The following is a 21245-nucleotide window of genomic DNA, read 5'->3' as shown; positions in this document are numbered from 1 at the left end:
GAAGGTTGACCAAAATCTGTTTTGTAAAGAGCATGCAGGCTTTTTTGGTGTTCTTAAAATCACTCTGTCAACACAGTAACCATAGATTTTTCGCACGGTGTCTTTCATGAAAACTGAACCAGAAACTTAATCCCTTTGAACTGCCTACCTGAACAGAAAAGCTTCTGCAGTGTTGAGTGGTATGTTCTGAGCTTATCGGCTTTCTGAAACTCCTCCTTCACACAGTGGGAGCAGAAAATTCCTGGATTTTTTGCAGGAGTTCCGATGAAGTCCCTGCATGCTCAACACTTGACATTCTCCATGTGCTGAAGCATGGCTGGTCACGTCACTGGTTGTTGTGGTTGTCACTCCATCTCTTTTTCCATTCTCTTCATTCATCCCTTGCTGAGTGAAGCAAGCAAATATATTTATAACAATGGAAAAAATGATCATAATACCTAAATTCTGGGAAATATATGCCAGAAGTAATAATTCCTTATTTTTGTGGAACTGTGAGCCTTTAAAGATTGTGTGATCTGGAGCATACAAACCCTTCCCCCCCCGCCCCCCCCAGTGCGGTAGACTGGTAAAATCTGAATATTTCATCCAACTTCTTAGTAATGTTTTATTCTGAATTGTAAATTGCAAGCTTAATGTTTCTGAATTGCAGATTTCCCATCTTTTTATCTATATTCATGTAAGAATTTGAGCCAGTATTTATGCTTTTGGTTTGTTTTTGGTGGCTGTTGCAGGTAATGGCAAACATGTGCAGTGGCTACGTGGGAAGGATGGTGAGGTCTGGGTCTGGGTTATGGGAGAAGCCCCAGGTGACAAGCCGTATGAACAGATATCAGAGGAGCTAATAGCAGAGCGAGCCAGGCAACAAGCACAGAAGGAGGCGGAAGAGCTATGGTGAGGATTTAAGAAACTGAATTCAGGGTCCACTTGGCATAATGGGAGACATGGCCTTGTAGAAAGGCGGCAGGTAATGGTGGGTAGAACTGGTAAGTATGTTTTGTGAACATTTGCTTTTAATTGTTTTGGCAATTTTTCAGCACGTGAAAAATGTAATTTTATTTTTATTGAATACTGAAAAATAAACCCTCTCTTTCATAAAAGAAGTGAAGCAAATGTTTTTCTTTTGGGGAATTCGGGTAAACTATTGACCAGTTTGTAAATAAATAAAAATGAAACAATCTGGTTTTGAGATTATTAAATTAGGAATGTCTGTTGCATCACACATCTATGTGCCCACAATGGGGATTTGGTACATAAAATCCTTTTTGAAATTGGTTTTGTATGCATATTGCTTATATTAATTCTTATCCCAGCAGTTCAGAAACTGATTACATAAAGTGCTGTGCTGGTGTTTCCAGCAGGGCCTCTTCCAGCTTTGGGAGAGATTCAAAAGTGTCTTGATGCTTGATATTGTTGGGAAGTAGGCCACCTGCCTCCTGTACTTCCTCTTGTAGGGCAGCACTGAGAAGTGGTAGTTTACATATCAGATTATTCTATATTATTCCTTTTCATATGAGATTCTCCTTGCTTATAGTGATTGCATGTTTAAGCAGGGATTAAAAGCTTCAACCTGTGCTCTGTATTCCTTTTACGTTGTTGGTACTAATAAACAATACAGTGTAAGAATTTGGCTGACATTTGCATTGATATTTGAGACACAATTCCCAATCGTACTTTTCTAGACTGACAGAAAAATCTGGGGTTTTTTCCAGCCAGGGAAGGAAAAATATAGGGTATGACTCAAAGACATCCAAGAAGTACTTTTCTAATTTAGAAGGTGCTATTTTAATTAGTCATTTATCAAAATTTGAAAGTGTCTGCCTTCTGGATAGTTTCCTCAAATCTGATTTGTGATAAGTCTCTTGTTAAATACATTTTAATTCTTTCCTTATATATTTCTGTGAAGTCTTATGCTAATTATTTGATGCAACCAGAGAGCAAGTGTTGATCCTCAATTAAAAAAAAAAAATCAGCATCTGAAGTTATTTTTATTTTCAATTTCTTTTCTGAAGGAGACAAAAGGAGGCTGAAATTACAAAGAAATTCCGGGATGCTATGGCTCAAGAAAAAGCCAGGATAGTGGCAGAAAAATGGAAAATAGAAATAGAAGATCGGAAAGCTGCCAAATTGGAGGAGGAAAAAATTCAGGAGGAACTGAAGGTTTGCATAGAAAAATTTAGCTTTTTTAAATAGTGTTGTTATATAGATTCAGAGTTCTTGTCACCTTCAGTGCATGTTTATTAATACGCTTTGAAACCCAGAGTTGTAATTTTTCATCCTGAAATATACAAATAACTACATGGTGTTCACTCGAACAGCTGGGCGAGTGATGTGAAAAAATTACACATCTCATTCAAAAGTGTCAGGACAATCAAACTGGTTATTCAGCTCACACATTAACAGGATTGTTCAGTCAGCTGTGCTCAGTGAATCATACTGGGGGAGAAAATGTACAATTGGGAAATGTCTCATTTTGAGTTAGTTTGCTTGAACGTATTCGGTGTGGTTTGGATGAGTTGTTCACATATTTAACTTGAAAATTCTGTCACTGCTTTCTTTAAGATAATGAGGGGTGGATCCTTCTCCTACTCAACATATGGGAAAAGTCTAGTTGGCTTTGCTGGGAGAAGTTTATTTGCCTGATTTTTGACTTCATGAATTTTCTATGAGCTCGGTTGTAATATTTTAATGTTTGCTTGAAATAATTTTTTCATTGTCTTGTTGAAAGTAACAATTTGAAAGCTAAACTGGAAAAGGAGGCCTGTGTCTACCCTTTTCATATTACTGCATAAAGATAAAAACTTGTTTAAAAATGAGAAAACAAAATATAATTCATTTAGTATGCAGGGAAATTATCACGGTCTTCTGAGTCTGGGATGTGCACTGTGGGACTGCACAAGATTGGTGAAGCTGGGTTTCCATGGAGAAAGCCTGGAGCAAAATATGATTCCTAGGAGATCTGCATCCAGTAACTTCCATCTACATGCCTCTCCCCTGCTGACAGCGTGCTATGTCATTTTTCCCTTCCTGGGATGGTGATTAAAGGTGTGGAAAGTGCAAATAGGCTCCCCCTTCGTCCCTTGTGATGGGAGGCATGCTGAAAAACTCAGTGTTAAATTTATGCGGTTTGATTACAAACTAGAGCCAGCAAGTTACTTGTCATTCTGTAAACTGTGGGACTGGGACAGGAGGGTGGTTATCTAGCACAAAGCAAGGGCGGCTCCTGTAGCCTCCTCTGCACAAAGTTGCTGATTTACCTTTGCACAATTAATTTGAATTCATAGGAGAGAGCAGGGCCTTTGAAATTTGATGTAAATGAGTAATGAAACTATACCTTTCAAGTGCCTTTATTAATGTATGAATAATGAGCAGAGCAACTAATTAAATGCTCTTTCCTCTCCTTTCCGGAAAGCAAAGCTGTCTTGAACAAAGACTGATACAGGCCTGTTCACTTACACCTCTGTGGTTGATTTATGGTGCACCTGATGGGGTAAATGTCCACAAGCTCACTGTTGCCCTTCTGTTTCAAAGAGACTCTTTCAAAAAGCAGCGTGAGCAACCTGTGAGACTTTTAGTGGCCAGCAGTCATAATTTTCTATTAAGGAAAACTAGTCTTTCAGTTGATACAATTCAGGAGGAATGGCACAGAATTCTGCTCACTTTCATATTGATGGAAAGGTGTCAGAGTGATCTGTGTTCCCACTGTTCCTCGGGAAGTGAGGAGGTATCCTCCATCCGACTGTGTGCCTGGTAGGAACAAGAATTACACTGCTGTAAGTGGGATGAGAATTTGGTTCAGTTTCTACTTTGAATTTAAAATACTAACTGTTGGCCAGGATTTCTTTAGCCCTGTTGGTAAAGTTGCCAACATAATTATTTTATCAAAAAACCAGAAACTTTTTTCCCCCTATGGTTTCCTTTAAATCAAGCATTTGAAGAGAATGTTTGTAAAAATTTAAATAAATGGACCATGATTTTTAAGACAAGACCCAGCAGAAGTGAACTCTTTGGCTTCAAAAATGAGTTTGGAAACAAGATATTATGCAGCGAATGTGTTGTGTGGGTTTTTTTTGTTTTTTTTTTTTAAACACCCCTTTCTTGAGTGTGCTCCTGGCATTTGCTGTGCTAATACAAAAACAGTCTAACTACACTTACAGCCCTGGGTCTTCAATGAGGTCTATACATTGAGATCGGTTAGGAGGGACTTGGACTAACATAGTGTCCCACCAGTAGAGATCCAAATGCAGGATTGATTGCTGGTACTATCACTGCAAACCTTTGCTACTCAGAAAAGCAGCTTATCTATTACTTGGTCTTGAAAGAGCAAATCTCGTACACAGTGCTGTAGAACTACTTCAAAACAGTAAGGGCATTTCCAAGACAAGTGAATCTCACAGGCTAATATGTGGGAGTTGTTACTTCTCTGTCCGTGGGCCTATTTAAGTTCACTTGGCTTTCCTTCTCCTTCCATTGTATATCTCCTTCCTTTTTATATCTACTATTGTGCAGTGGAAGAAGTACAAGAAATATTTAGAAGCTGAATAAGTGGAAAGGTATCTAGATAGGGAAATAGGAAAGTTATGTTTCTGGCATCTACCTCCAACTACGAAAAGTGAATAGAGCCAAGGTGTTGGGGGAAAAAGATGAATTAATGACTCTACTTATGTATGACTGCGATCATTGAAATAATGAAGAAATGTATCTTTCATGAATGATTCAGGGTGTGCAATGAGATGCAGATCAGTTAGCAAGCCCACTTTAAAATGTGTAAAATATTTAATGCATTGGTAATCATCCTTCTGCGATGATGACCAGATCGTGTTTAAAGCGATGAAAAGTACAGTCTCTGCTAACGCTTCATCCTCTTGAAGCATTTTGACTTGGGAGATTGAAACTCTGTCCTTTCTGCTGATGTGTTTAATTTCTAACCATATCGTATCACAAACACTTCCTTTTTAAAATGCTTTTATTCCTTTTGACCTATCATGGGACCTTAGGGCTGTCTGCATTAGATTAATGATATCTCGCATATCAAAGTGAATGATAATCCCTGTTTCCTTTTCCAACACTATTAAAAAAAGTATTGCTTTCCTTGGTGTTTCTTAAGCAGAAATGCTTTTAATTTATGATGCTAGAACATAAATGTTGACTGCTCTATTTCTTTGCAGTTTAATGACAGCTAGTCTTTTGTGCACCTATTGCAAAGGACAAATAAGAGAGCCAATTACTATCATTAATCTTTTTGCTAATTCAAAAAGGCTATGAGATCATAGGCTTAATTTCCTACTGTTATCAGTGGCTGTCATTAAGAGTCTTGAACAACGCGCAGAGCTAGGGCGAATTAAAGGTATGAGCATCAGCCAGCCTGGGGGTGGGGGTGGTGGTACCCTTCAGCTACATTTAGAAATGAGAGAGATACTCTCTCAGCTCGTTCTTCATGTGACCTACATAGAGGAAGAGAATATTAATAGTAAAGTACTATCTGTATGACAACATCAGATACTTGTCAAATTTAATAATATAAGCACAGTTGACAGTAAAGCTAGATTGCTTCTTAAAAATTCCTTGGCAGATGAAATGTGTGTTAACCAAAAGCTCTGTATAAACTTTTTTGGGCATTGTTTTTCTTCATGCATCAAAAAATATTCAGTAGGAGTTTTAAAGAGAGTAGCACTTAAGGAGAAATAATCCTTATTCTCTTGATAGGCAACAAGAGAGTAGCTGTGTTATAATTTCCTTCCCCCCTTTTTTTTGGTGCGAGTTCATGACCTTTAATTCCGGTTGGGATTGTGGTGAGTGAAGTGAGCTTTTTTTAAGACTTACTATGTCCTGGCTGTTTCCGTTCTCGTCAAAGATAACAGGTTTAGAATCAGCCTTCAGAGAAGAACAGAATTATTAGTGCTTCAGTTCAGGAAATCCCTAATAAGGACAGCTTATGCTTAATAGAAAGAACACACTTCAGTCCTGTTGACTTAGATGGGCTTTCAACACATGTCTGAGTGCTTTATTGTGCCCAAAAGCGCTGTGGACCTGATTCTTCAGACAGTTGCTGCCAGGTGTAGAGTACAGGAATACAGTAAAATATCACCATCGCCACTTACAGTACTGTGAGCTTCTTGTGATTTAGCAGCAAGCATTCTGTCCTGATCTGAAAAAACCTCTTGTCTCCAAGTAAACACCACGCACTTGAGTGGGCTTGTTAGCTTTAAGTGCAAATAAGCTGTAAGTTCAGCTCTGTGCTTTGCTGCACAAAGAAAACCCGAATTTTTCCCAAGGACAGCATACGTAGAATCCAGGAATGTGGTAACAGCTTTTCTCTGGGGTTTGGCACCCAGCTCATTCTGAAAATATCTCAGTTGGGTCCATTCAATCGCAATTACAGTAATTCAGTAGTACTTCATTTTGTTTTCTTTTGTGCCACCACAGTTCAGAAATTCTTTTTTTTCTGTGCAGTTGTCTCTCTAACAATGTTGGAAGGGAGGCAGCTGTTCGTTTCTGCTGGGAATCAGGTCTGCAGGATTTTTCTATCCTACTTGTGAGAAACTGTGATATTAATTTCAAAGAAAAATCTTTCCCCAGCAATGTCAGTAATGATTGCGCTGCTGAAGCCATTTTCTTTATTCTGGATCGCTAGTAAAAACCTAGCAAAACTCCGATATTTTCCATGGGTAAATGGGAAAATCTGAACCACTAATGAGGATAGTTTACACATCAGGAGTTCGAGCTGTGAAGAGTCTGTAAGATCCAGAGATGAACTGCATCTGTGGAAGTTACCCAAGTAGCATCTGCTCCAGCACATGCAATACATCTCGGATCTCTCCCAATCAGGAATAGTCCTTAGCTTTGTTTTCTATCTCATCTAAAAGAGGGTCTTTCTGAACCGGAGTATGTTGTTACTTCCCTATATGACCCATGTGTGAATAGCGTGTTCGGGGGCATGACTGAAATGTAACTCCTACATAAAGCATGACTGCATGTCATACACTTGTGCAAATACATGCACAGACTAGTGAAGTGACACAAAGCCTGTGTTCCTTTGACACTGGTAGTAGAGAAGAAAATAAGGTCTCTGCAAATGCTTTCTTTCCAGAGGCAAGTGAGAGAGTTTTCTCAGAAAGGGGTTGGGAAGGGTCAGATGTATTTCTGCTGATACTCCCTCACAGCTCTGTGGGAAATGGGCAGGTGGGTCTGTGGAGGTCGCTGATCTCTGAATTCAGGTTGCTGTGTCAGCAGGCTGTCCTGGAGCCAGGCACCAGGGACTTCCAGATTTCCTTCCTCAGAGCAGGGAGGCCTAAGGGCTCAGATCTGAAGAGGAGCTGTGCTCTCAGCTCTGTGGCAGGTCGCCTGAATGCCTGCCCTGGCTCAGGGATGATTGCTGGGGGGGGTGTCTCTGGAGGGTCACAGCATTGCTGGGGGGGGGGAGGGTCACAGCAGCTGTGGTGCAGCCAGCTAGCTGCAGCTCTCGGGGCTGCCAAAGATGCTTCGGGCCAGCCTGAAGCACTGAGGGAATCCCAGGCATCCTTTGCTTTGGAGAGGTGGTAACAAATGCGTCTTGTAGGTTTTGCGCCGAGCAGGGTGGCAGTCCTTCAGCTGCACTGCCATAAGACTCCCCAGAGAAACCCCAAGAGCCGTAGCAGCCAGAAGCTCAATTTTCCATTGGAAAAAAAAAAAAATCAACTGCTGTATTTTGGCTTTTCCTCAGTGCATTTTTTTAAATCTTTCTGCAGCAAAACCTAAATGCTGACCTAATCTCCTCTCATCTGCAGTGGACTGAAACATTAGAAGCTAACCATGGCTAATATTAAATATTATTTAGAGCTGGCTGTAGCAGAGCTATCAAACATTGTGAGGCACACATTTACAGTAACAAGTAACAAGTTTGTGGTAAATGCTCAGCTGCCAGGGGCTAGATAAGATCATTTAGCATGTTCAAATTCTCCGGTGGAGTTAAAGCTGGAGAGGATTACTGCTGCCTATTGAATTGCCAGTGTGATTTGTTGCAGCAGGTTGGTATTTCTTGGCAATTTGCAACTATGTACTGAATTGTCACCTTCCTAATTCTTCTAGAAGAGCTGAAAGGGTTATGGCACACAGTACAATCCTTCTCAAGTGTCAGGCAGAAGGTGATGTTTGTAGATTATTATAGCTCTTCACTCTCAGCCCTGATGTGCAGGATCGGGTTCACAGGGAGAAGCAGATAAACCGGTCGCTGTATTCTTCCAGTGGAGTGAATGTGAAAAGCTCAATTGTTGTTCATTTTAAATACAAACATACACTTTTTACTTGTACTTGGCAGCAGGATGACTTCTTCCCTGTGTCATACTAACAAGGGTTGTTTCTCCTCAGCTACACCTGTAAGGACTTGCAGAATACACATGCACATGCATCCATGCGCTAATTTGAATAAATAGAGTTTAAAATTTTTCTTCCTTTAAAAAGGAAGATGATATGAAAAAGCTTTGTGAATTCAGAATCAAGTGCCAGTGTTGTTTGTTGTCTCTTCATTGACTTAAATCTCCTTCTCACTAAAAATAAAAAAGAATAGAATTTTCTTAGACATTACTGCTTTCCATTACGAACTCAAACTCTGCCTGAATTCTAGTTTTTGGTTTATTTTTTTTAACCATGTTTATCTTTTTACTACAAATGCTTCAACAATAGCTGCATTAAAAAAACAAACTTATGACAAAACTCTTGTGTGATTTGGGGAAACTGCTGTGAGATTGATTTCCACCCCCCCTATTAAATTTACCTCATGGTTTGAGATGTTGAACAGAAAACATTTTGATAACCCAGGATTACCCCTGTGTCTGTCCATCTTCCTGAAAAGATAGCCTAGATGTATTGGATTTTTTTTTAGGTAGTGCAGATAAGTGAATAAATATTCTTCTCATAAGAATTAAAAATAGCTGATTGCACACTTTTTCCAAGAAAGGACCAAAGTCATTTACAAGCAACTGAAATATGGTATTTCTAATTCTATGGGGTATTTAAAAAAATATTTTTTTATTATTCTGAAGAAGCTGCTGGACTTTGAAATTAGTGCTTCATAAAAACATTGACTTTTCAAAAATACTGAACTGTCCACTCAACTGATCCTTTTAGGACTCAGGAGATAACAATGGGAGGATGATGCTAGAAATAATCAAAAATACTAGCATTAAAATTGACTGAAGAACAATACTAGGATTTTCTTTCTCAGAAATAATAAGAGCAGCCTAATGTATTGTTCATCATGTGTGTTATGGAACTGTTATTCACTGCACAGGTACTTCACTCTTGATACCCAGTATTTCAGGTCTCTTGATTTGTTGTATTATCAAGAAGATGGATCCTCTGCTGGTATAAACTGGTGGAGCTCCGCTGTGCTAAATGAAGAAACGTTGATTTATGTTACTTAGGGAAAAGGAAAAGAGGTTGGCTTCTTTCAAAGGGTGGACATTTGCATTTGTTCTGGTTTCTCACTCTGAAGATGGTGCGCTTGTCACTACTAAATCGCTTGCTTCTGTTGTGTGATCCCTGACCAGAACAACCAAACTGCTTTTGGTATTTGTGCCCTGGCAGGCATTAAGATAGGACAGACAACCCTTGAATGAGTACTTTTTCAATGTATTATAAAATAAAAACTATTTACTGTAGGGAAGCGTTAATCAATTAATATAGCCTTTTACTGAATTAATATAGCTTTTGGATAGTTCAGCCCCTTTCAGCCTAAAAAGAGGCTGAATTATAACAAGCATTTATACATAATATGAACTCTCATATAAGTAGCACCTTCAAACACTGAACGAGGAGAATCTATGTGCTAAAAAAACAGGTATGCAAGTTACTTTTTGCAGGATTATGAACCACATCATGAAAGCTCAGTTTTGCATCTCCAGAAGTCACAGACTAAGCTTAGAGAATAATAGAAGTCAGATTTTGGCCTCATTTTTTTAAATCTTTCCACTCATATTTGTAATACTTATTTTAATAAACCGTGGATTATTTTGGTCATGCTGTGAATCCTGATGTTATGAAAGTTTGTTTTCAAACTTAGAAAATACACCCTTTCACAAAGTTCACAGTGCACAAATATGATATAATAAAAAGGAAGCTAAATATGTCTGATTCCCTATTGAGATCGGGACCAATCCTGTCTGAACATAATTTTCAGACTTCACATTGAACCATGTGTTAAGAAAAAAAAAGTACCAGTCCAAAGTCTCTAGCTCTAGAAATATTTGCTCAAATATATCAGCTCAGCTGATCAATAGAACACATTGGTGCATTTGAGAAAATCTTTTTCTAGTTTAAAGTAATCATGGGAGGTTGATTTGGTTTTTTTTTTCCCTGTGCTCAACTATTGCTGGTCCCGTTGCAATGAAACATTGAAGTCTCACCGAAAGAGAGGAAAGTCAGGAAAATGCAAAGATCTTATGAAATCCCACATCTGACCTTTAATAACAGTTATTTAAGGAAGACAGAAAGATGACACTTGGTGACAGTTGTTAAACTAAGAACACCAGTGAATCAGTTACTGAATTCTACAGATTCTGTAATGATGTGTATACTGCTTGAGTGACAGTGCTGTCTCCAATGGGAGTACACGTCGACTTAAAACGAGCACTGCTTATGGATTGTAGCACAGCACAGGCTGTGGTGCCATGTGATAAAGCATGTTTTCCATATAGATTTCAGGTCTTAGATACTTACATGTTCCTTATTCCTGTGATACGTATGCATCTCGAAACATCCCTTTCTCAGAAAATCCTAAGAGGTGAGAAACTTCTGTTGTGCCTGCTGTGATAGGTGAGAAACCCACAGTTAGAAGAGACGGTGATTTGCCCAAGGTAACTCCATGGGAGGAAGCAACTGATGCAGTGTCCTAACTTTTGGCACATTTTTCCTCTTTAGTCACCTCTGGTTTACTTCATTTTGCCTAGAAAAGAGAAGAAGAGGAAAGACAAAAGGGTGAAGAACAAATAAGGCAGCAGGAAGAAATCCGAGCGAAAGAGTTGTACCTGAGCCTCAAGCAAGCTCAGCAGCCTAGTCAACACAGCGACGATGACCAGGAGTGGGAAGAACAGTGTGAGTAAAATTACCTTCACGGGATTAGTGTATTTCTAAAAGCAAACAAAAAGACACTTGTAGAATGGAGAGCGATGCTGCCAAAAATCTCTTCTACCAAGAGCAATGCAAAAATACGGTATTATTTTGCAGGAAACTACCAGCTTGGCCTTACAAACAGAAGTTACTGTGAGTTTACCAATTTCACATTTCTTTCTGAATAAGGATCCATGTCAATGCCTTATAAAATTTTTGTCTAATGTAATTAACAGTTTTGGCTTAGTAATAATAATTCTGGATGCAGTTATTTTGACAGCTTGTCCTCAGCTATCTCTGAAGAGATAAAATCTGTCTTCATCTGTATTTTAATTACTTTCATATGGTGATGAGGTCAAGCTATGATATCAGAACTGGAATTCACTTCATTTCAAAAGATTGCAATAAATAATACTTAGATTGTTGCCCTGAAAAAAATCCTTATGGTGATGATCTCACTCTGTGGAGATGCTGTTCCTTTTCAGCCACTCTGAAATTCTTTATTAATATCATCATTCTGATTAACTTAAAAATATGTTAGTGATTTTTAAAAGCCTATAAGGAACAGAGCAAATATATTACAATATATATGTATACATACATACTGCAGGGTCCACATTATGAGTAAATAAGACTTAATAGGTTATGGTGAATAAAATGTATGTCTGCTCCATCTGGAGTCTAGAAGTAGGAAATCTGTTTGCAGTAAGAACTGTGCATTTTTGTTGGGGGAAGACTATTTTTTTATTTCCTATATCTATACTGGTTTGATTACTCTGCAGAAAAAGGAAATATAATGATTAGAAAATTTTAGCTCATGTGAGGTTGTATTAATTATATATAGCATGAAGTTTAATCAGCTAATACTGAAAATGGAGTTTTAGGGTGCTGATAGTATGTGTGGCATGAAATACCTCATGAAGTAGGAAAAAAAATTGCTGTAGTGTTACTTACTTCCTGACAGAAGTAAATGTTTGAAACTATTCAATGAGTTTATTTTATGGTTTTAGTCATCACTCCAGGAGTTCCTGAAGACTAATTACTGAATTCCTATTACCTGGAATTAAATCTATATATGATACACTGGTGCCATTTTTGAAGCTCATAGCAGGCTACACTCTTTTTTTGATCGATAAAACCTCTGTATATTACACTGTCAATAAAGAGACAGTAATTATTTCCTGGAGAATTATCTAAATCCAGGTGTACCTGTTTATTCAGAAAGGAAAACTGTAGCTTTCTGTATTTTGGCTGTTCAAGAGCAGAATGAGTTGGGAAAAAATAGCCCTTTATTTTTGTAGAAAATGAGGCATCTTCAATTAGCATTAGCTGGCAACCTAGCATAGAGGATGGTATTATGTACTTTAGCATTTCTTTGATGGTAGATAAGGAAAGAAAATACATTTGCAACCATTAAAAAAAAATTAAAAATCCAGCCTATATTTACACTGAAATTATCGATAAAACAAAATACTGCGAACATTACTACTGCATTAAAGAGGTAGCTGAGGTTTTAAATTTTTGTCTCAGTTTTCTCAAGGAATGCTGGTTGTGCAGGGACAGATATCAGAAATGCAAAAGAGTAATTATGGGAGAAGACAGAGAGGAAAGGAATAAGCTATGAAAGGTTTTAACCATGATATCTGCAATGGCATTCTTGGTCTGTCAAAACACTTGACTGCATCGTATGCTGATGGATATACTCTACCACCAGTATTTTTTTTTATTGTGTAACCTTTGGAGTGTTCTATATGCTCTGAAGGAATTCTATCACTTTCAGTCTGTGTGCCTCGATACCTATAGACCTGGTCAACAGGGTGACTGGCTGCAGCTCACGTAATTTCCAGCTATCCAGCCTGGTCACCGATGATAGTGCTGCCGTGGCAAAACAAAAGCTCGGCACCTCCTAGCTGGCGGCACCACAATTGGGTTTTGCAGCCTGCTATAAATTCAGTGCTGCCAGAGTTTATGCTGTTATCAGTAATTGATTTAGCATTAAACTAACTGCAGACTAATGACCAGAGTGTATCACATCCTTATTTATCCTCTTATGCTTATCTCAATTGTTTCAATTTATCCCAGATGGCTTGAGGGCTTAGAACTGTGCTCCATTAGCAAATGGGTGTGACAATGTAAGATATGAAGATGCAGTGTTTAGTGCCTTATCTGAAACCAGTTCCTGACTGGTTTAGACTATGGCATCAGACTTTGCACTGAGCTTCCTGAGGAATGTTAACATCTTCTGTTTCCTTAACTTTGCTGCAGAAGCCAGAGCCTTCCACCAGACAGGCAATAACAAATATTTGGAAGTGGGAGCATCTGAAATTGCTATGGAATGACCTAGTACCTCACATTGACGAGATCTTTCACTTTTGATTTCAGTTCCTTTTTTTTTTTTTTTTTCTTTTTATGGTAATCCTTTCGTTTTGTCTTCAAATATCCCTTTGGGACACCAAAAGGAAATTTAGTCAAGTTAGGCAAAGCTATCCACTTTTCATCTTTTATAAGCAATAAATAAATGCATGAATGCATAAGAGAATTACAAGCAGATGTAATATTAACATCTTTTGTCTCTACACACCTGCAATGGAAACCATATTGCCCATTAGGAACAAAGCCAGGCTCCTTTGTGTCTTACCTCCTTGAAGTCAGCCCTTCATATTCAACAGTGCTGGGGGGTCAGTACCGAAGAGGAACAGCAGGGCTAGAGCAGCTATTGTGGAGAGCAAATGTAACAATGATATTGATGACACTACTAATTTATTTAGTAGATGGAATTTAGAATGTGATGAGGATTCATCTCTCCTCATCACATTATCTCTCAGCTGTTTATTGCCAAGGCAATAAGCAAAGTGTTGCTAATATTAGTTTCTGTTGTTCAGTTCAGTTTGCTTCTGCTGTTTGCCTGATTGTGCCAAATAACAATAAAAGCCCATAGAACCGCTGTGTTAATTGAAATACATAATTTTAGTGCTTTTCAATATACTAAATGACAACGTAGAGTAACTTGAGAAATCGGTACTAAAAGGAAAAAAAAGGATGTTGTAGGAGCAATTACACACTTGGATTTCATATAATGGATATATGTTGGGGTACTTTAGAGGGCAGTTGTGAGTTAATATGTGGAGCAAGTATATTGGTTGGCAAGTGAGATGAATAGTGGAAAAGACTGATTCGGAGAGTCTGCTGTTCAAAGCTCTTATTCTTTGAAACTGAGAAGTGAGAACTAAGGCTAAGCTTAGATAGACAAGTGTATGTATTCTCATTAGTTTTGGACCTTTCTACAGGCTGTTCCATTTTGTAGGTTTCTTGAGTATTCAAGAAACTATACCCTATATCACAGTCTCTAAGTGTGACCTCTCTCTGTGAGAGCAGAAGAGAAATCTGCAAAAGATAATAGGAAAAACTGTAGCATAAATGTTCATCTGATTGAATATTGCAAAAGGCATTCTGTTAGTACACTTACAAGCCCCTGCAAACTGCATCAAGCAATGAAGTGCTCATATACCATCTGACCAGCTGTACTCATCTCCAGACAAAAATTTATTCCAGTAAAAATGTAAACGGAGTTCAGTGACTTGATCTATTCTTATGCCTTTCCCTAAGCACCCACTTTTGGTCTCTGTTGGAAGCAGGATACCAAGCTGACTCATTATAGCTTCTTTTATATTGTTGTATTTTTATGTTCTTCTACAAACTATGCCTATGAATTTATTTTTGTCTGAATTTTAAAGGAATTTGTTTGTTTGGTACTTATCTTCCACAGAAATTCAAGCAAGCGAGTTTACTGGCAGGATCATTTGACAAAATGCTGAATTTTAAAGTGAGTAGTCCCCAGTTCAGCTATGCATTAACTAAGCAAGTGCTCAACCTTAAGTATGTGCTCACTGAACTTCAATAGGTCTCAGAGTGCGTTGTTGAATAGGGATGCGATTATTCACACGCTTTCAGATTAAGAAGATTGCTGAACTGGAGCCATAGTGCAGAGTATTTGTGGGAAGTTATTTTCCAGTTAGGAAATGGAAAAACACTGTGCGATTTGTATGTGCACTCAGAAAATTTGAAGATTGGATTTTATCTATTAAGTAGTCATTTTGAATTGCTCATAAACAAGCTTCCAAGAATTATTAACAAGGGTAGAGATGAAACAAAATAATTAAAAAATGAGGATGCATATTCATGGCATATGGGTTTTTTTCTGCTTTCACATAGCTCTGACTAACTCACAGCTCTTCAAAAGCACCAAATAGATTATACAAAATGAAGAGTTCCTAGTCTTTCGCAATTGATGTGATCAGGTTCAGCTGCAGCACAGCATGAATTAATCCTCATCTGTATCAAAAGATTTGGTATTAGAACTTTGCCAGGACTTCTAATAGGGATTTCCCAATCCTAAGTGAAATATAAAAGGCAATCTTGCATTTTCACTCAAAAGACAACTTAGGTTAGCATAGAGGAATAACAGATTCTTGTAAACTGCTCAAGGTAAACAAGGCAAACTCAATTAAGTCCTATAGGATCATAAGAGCTATCGCATACACAAGCTTTGTGGTTTCTTCTTTGTTGTTAGAGTATGTTCACACTGCAGGTCATGTAGGCATATCCAAGCTGTCTTTAAACTGTTTCTAGTAATGGTAATTGTATAATCATGATAGCACAGACCTCAGTCTGGATATTTTTACCAGTTTTCCAGGAGGGTTTGGTAACCCATTTTTGGCCTGCTCTACTGCAGCTACAATCATATTGGCACCTAAACTATATAAACAGCTCAGGCATTTCTACCCAAGTTACAGTGCTGTCAGGGCAAAAGTGTGCTTAATTTTGCAAGCACTGAAGTAGGATGTACCTGTTGCTGGTGTCACCAACAGCTGAAGAGAAAACTAGTTGTGGAGATGAACTTAGGGGAACTGGCTGAACTGTAGATTTCCTGTGAGCTTGACAAATCAATCACTTTCCTCATTTAGCCTCATAGAACGCTCTGCAGAGGGACCTGGACAGGCTGAATCTATGGACTGCAGCCAATTGTTTGAGGTTCAACAAGGCCAAGAGCTGGGTTCTGCACTTGGGTCACAACAACCCCATGCTGTACCTCAAATACTGGGTTCAGTTGTGGGCCCCTCAGTTCAAGAAGGACATTGAGGTGCTTGAGCGTGTCCAGAGAAGGGCAATGAAGCTGGTGAGGGGTCTGGAGCACAAGTCTTATGAGGAGCGGCTGAGGGAACTGGGGTTGTTCAGCCTGGAGAAGAGGAGGCTGAGGGGAGGCATTATTGCTCTCTACAACTACCTGAAAGGAGGTGGTAGTGAGGTGGGTGTTGGTCTCTTCTCCCTAGTAACAAGTGATAGGACAAGAGGAAATGGCTTCAAGTTGGGCCAGGGGAGGCTTAGATTGGATATTAGGAAATATTTCTTCACTGAAAGGGTTGTCAGGCACTGGAACAGGCTGCCCAGGGATGTGGCTGAGTCCCCATCCCTGGAGGTATTTAAAAGATGGGTGGACAAGGTGCTTAGGGACATGGTTTAGTAGTGGACAGGTATGCTTGAACTCGATGATCTTAAAGATCTTTTCTACACAAATGATTCTATGATTTTCCAGTCTGTCAGTCCTGACATTACTCCGTAACGTAAAAGATGAAGAAAACGTAGATTTGTAGTAATTCTTGACACTAGATACATGGACCTATGGTGATGATTTGGAGATTTTAAGGATGGAAGACATGATTCAGTTATCTAGTCTCTCTGCTGAAAATATTGACTATTGAATTTAATGCTTTGCAGAGGTCATGCCAGAAGTATATTTACTGTAAAAGGACAGCCAGTCAAGAAAAGCAATCTGTTCCTACTTAAGATGGTACTAGAAGTCCTGACTACTTTTGCTTTCTTATTGTAAGAAAGGCTGTGATGTGTGCTGAAATACAAGTAATGCAGAATTTGTGGCTGCTTCGATCTTAGAATATTTGTGCTATACTCGATCCAGGTATAAAGTTCTTATTTTTAGTGGGATGCTTCAGAGTCAGAGGGAAATAAGAATATTCATTAAATTCTATTGTAAAAAAAAAACCTACTACAGAAATATGTGCAGATTTACCTTCAGACTGCTCGACTTTCTCAAGATATTTGTGGGAGGTATCAGTAAGGGAGGGCAGTTCATGTGACGCTCATTATCTTATCTGGAGTGTAATGGAAAGCTTTTTGTACATTCCTGATCACAAAGGCTAGATGAATCTTTATCCACAATACTCTTTCTAGTCACCAAAACCAGTTATTGATGCCAGTGACTTTATTTACCCAACAAAGTCCCTTGACTGACCGATCAGTGTTTTAAAAGAAGCTTGGAATAACGTAGCAACACAGATCCACAGTAGGAGGTGTGCTAGACAATTCCTGAAGATAGAGGAATGTGAGGAAAGAGAGAGGTTTCTGGGAAAAACTATAAGGATACAATTCTTCAGATACCTCAGTTGGGAAATTTCATATTACGAAGAATTTTTATTGAGAGATGCATATATATGTCTATGCATATAAAATCTATATGCGTACTGTCCTAGTTTCAGCTGGGATAGAGCTAATTTTCTTCCTAGTAGCTGGCAGAGTGCTGCTATGGTTTGGATTTAGTGTGAGAAGAATGTTGGTAACACCCTGATGGTTTAGTTGTTGCTGAGCAGGGCTTACACCAGGCAGGGGCTTTTCAGCTTCCCCAGCTCTGCCAGGGGCACAAGGAGCTGGGAGGGTGCACAGCCAGGACAGCTGACCCCAACTGACCCCAGGGATATCCCACACCATATGACATCATGCTCAGCATGTAAAGCTGGGGGAAGGAGGAGGAAGGAGGGGACATTCAGAGCGATGGCGTTTGTCTTCCCAAGTCACCATTACGCGTGATGAAGCCCTGCTGTCCTGGGGATGGCTGAGCACCTGCCTGCCCGTGGGAAGTGGTGAATGAATTCCTTGCTTTGCTTTGCTTGCACACGCAGCTTCTGCTTTCCCTATTAAACTGTCTTTATCTCAACTTAGGAGTTTTCTTGCTTTTACTCTTCTGATTTTCTCCCCCATCCCACCGGGGGGGAGTGAGCCAGCTGTGTGGTGTTCAGCTGCCTGCTGGGTTAAACCACGACACGTGCATTTAGATACCTATGGCATGCAGCCTTCCCTATCCTAACATATATACAGACACATACACATGTATGTATATGTACATATATGTAAACACATATACATATATATGGATGGATAGGGAAGACTGCATGTCATACATCCTTTCAGAAAGTTTTATGAATTTTAATATTTGATGGTTGCAAACTATGCTACTTCTCTCCATTGTTTTGTGATGGTATAGTTGCATTAGGTACCAAAAATACAGTAGGAATGTCTGTTAAAAAGAGTATCTATTGCTGAGGAAAGTGGGGCATGAAGATACCTTGCCTTTTTCATTACCAGGCAGCCTGTGCATCAGTAGAAAAGAATCCCAGAAAGCTCCAGGCAGTCTGCCCTCGATCTGTATCCTGTGAATGTGACAAACAACGGCTGCTTTTTAAATGTCTTGCCGAGCTGCATTGCACTCATCTTCCTTGCTGTCTCCCGTGTTGTTGCAAACACAAAGTCCACATTTAAAGCAGTCGTTACTGAGTGGCTCTACAAAGGATAAATCACAGAAATTTTGTAACTAATATATCTGACCCATTGAAGTAGTATATTTAGATGACATTATCTGCCCTTGAAAACTACCTGCAAGATAAATAGTGAAACCTGTTACTTGTATTTTCTGTGCTGTGCAGTTGTTTGTTACTGTGTTTAGCAAAAACTACAGGGTATGTATTTAAATGAAACTGAAATCCTGCCAGTTGTATACATATGAAGCAACTATGACTTGTTCATTATGCTATCTTGATGAGCTGTTAGTCTTTAGTATATCTTTCTATCTATGATAATATTATATGACTCTAAGGTTAAAGGTCTTTTTTCTTTCCTTCATTTGCCTAGAGGGTTTTATTTCATTTCATTTTGCTTTGAGCGCTTTTATTTCTTGATTCCATTAAACCTTTTTGTAATTTGGACAAATCCATTTATACTTCTGCTTGCTTTAAATCAGGAGTGCAAACCAGAGGCATCCAAACAACCTAATGAAATGCAGCTGTCTGGGACTGTATCATGCATTCCCAGTCACAGGTACAATCACAGTAGAGTAAGAAATAGTGTGTGCACTTTATGAATTGGGTATGATCTAAGCCAAGATAGTCATGGCAGGATTGATAATTGCTACTGGAGGCAATAGCTTGCTGCTTTAATATTTGCTTCACTGGATGTTAAAGGTTTGTTTTGCACTGGCATAATTTTCCTGCCTGAAGTTATTTGTGTCTCAAAAAAATCATCAAAATGGGGCTTGAGGCACCAGAAGAGAGCTGATAGATGATGCATATTTGCAGTACAGTTCTTGGTGCATTTAAGTTATACCATTTTGAAAACGGGATTGTTAGAATATTAGCTTTAAAACAGAGAAACTTTAGTGAAAGATGCCTGACCTGCAATGGCCAGAGCAGCAGTCTCATTTCAGGTTATGGAAATATGTAACTCCCTGGTCAGTGCCATTGATAGGTGTGCATTAAATCTTCCAGTACAGATTCAGGTTCTTTATATGCAATTTCAGAGACTCAAGTGTGAGACGACCCCATCCATAGCACCAGCATGCCCTTTCCAATGGCTATTAATTTCTCCATTGTTACTGAAACCGTTTTAGACTGCAGTTTCCAAGATGGAGACTTATGTGACTTTAAGTACTGTAATGAAGGTAGCATATGTCTTTCAGAAATAAAGCAACATTAACAACAAAAAGTGACGTACATGTTAGTGTTTCTAACTGTAACTTTTGGGAGTAGCTGCTGCAGTTCTAGTTATGGGCATAGTTGCAAAGAATTCTGTTAAACACAGACTTCAGCAGTAGTTAACATTCTCCCTTGAAATGTAAAACTTGGTGCTCTGCCAGTGGAAAAGATGTCCTGAAGCAGAATTTCTCTTATTACAGCCAAAGCAAGTGTCAGATGTAATCGCAGTATGTAGAGGCTCCGTTATTGCCAGTGATCAGTTCATTGATAGCTCGAGTCTGGCATGCTTCATCTAATTGGTGAGCCTGTGTTTGAAGTATCAGGGAAGTCATCCAGTTAGGAATCTCTTTGGTAGTGCCTTGTCATTTATATGTTCTTAAAATCATGTCATACAAGGAATAAAGATGGTAAGTTGTCGTATAAGCAAAAGGGTAAATGGCTGTTTGTATTTGTAAAGTCTCTCCTCCCCATCCTTCCCATTCGTTCCACCCAGTGCGCCGCTCCAAAGCTGCAGATGAGGAGAGGAGCCACAAAGCACGCAGGGCCCGGGATGAATACCGACGACAATCCTTGCGTGCCATCCAGAAGGGAAGAGTGGCTGGCCTGAGTAATTTGTTCCAGGGGGCAAGCCTGAATAGCGATCAGGAAATAAAACTGAGTAGCGATGGTGCAAGACCTTTGCTGTCTCTCTCTGCGGCATCCAGGTTGGTTTGTACAGGAGTGACTTTGAAATAGTTTTCTGTTGAATTTCTCCCTCTCCAATGCCTGCCATTTCAACAAGCTCTTCTGCAGTTGCTGGAAATTCTCAGTCTTGCTCCTTCACTGTGACCAGAAAAACAATGTTTAAAGAAAAATGAAAACCGATTGAATGCTTAGTGTAAGCTAAATGCCGTTTATTTTTCAGACAGATTTCTTAGAGTTCCCACAGAGATGGGTCCTTCAAAAGTCAGTGTTAGATTAGTCTGCAAGGCTGTGATATGGGCAAGTCAAATGGACAAATTCTTAGGCAAGTCTTAAGTGTCAAGCCTAAAGCTGCCTGCTGCTTAGCAGCCCTGAAACTTTTTAGGGAGCTGTCATACTCCTAAGTTTCAGGGGGGTTAAGTTTTTTGGTTGTTTTCTTTTTTTTTTTTTTTCCCAAGCAAAATCAAGTGTCTTTGGTGTTTATTAGTCTTTCATCTGACTATTTAGGGAGCACCATGAATTGTAGAAGGGGAGAAGAACCCAAACTGGCAGATGGGTGCTAGAAAGTGGACTAGTCACTCCATTCCTTTCCTGGTTATTTCTTATACCAAGAATTTCTTATCATTGGATTCATGAGCACCTCCTTGGTGCCATCATACATCAAAT

The 21245-nt window shown here is 39.1% G+C and overlaps 1 protein-coding gene across 1 annotated transcript in view; it reads left to right on the top strand.

Annotated features, from left to right (window-relative positions):
- Window positions 1–21245, top strand: part of SH2D4B (SH2 domain containing 4B) — a 67231-nt gene that overhangs the window by 12121 nt on the left and 33865 nt on the right. Inside the window, exons 2-5 of the mRNA XM_009641945.1 lie at window positions 732–891; window positions 2010–2157; window positions 10923–11067; window positions 20392–20602. Of these exons, the coding sequence (XP_009640240.1) occupies window positions 732–891; window positions 2010–2157; window positions 10923–11067; window positions 20392–20602 (664 nt within the window). The remainder of the gene's footprint in view (window positions 1–731; window positions 892–2009; window positions 2158–10922; window positions 11068–20391; window positions 20603–21245) is intronic.

Source organism: Egretta garzetta, unplaced genomic scaffold (genome assembly GCF_000687185.1).
Source record: "Egretta garzetta isolate BGI_Z169 unplaced genomic scaffold, ASM68718v1 scaffold56, whole genome shotgun sequence".
Taxonomy (NCBI): Eukaryota; Metazoa; Chordata; class Aves; order Pelecaniformes; family Ardeidae; genus Egretta; species Egretta garzetta.
Note: the sequence above shows the minus strand (reverse complement) of the source record. Positions and strands in the feature narration are given on the sequence as shown.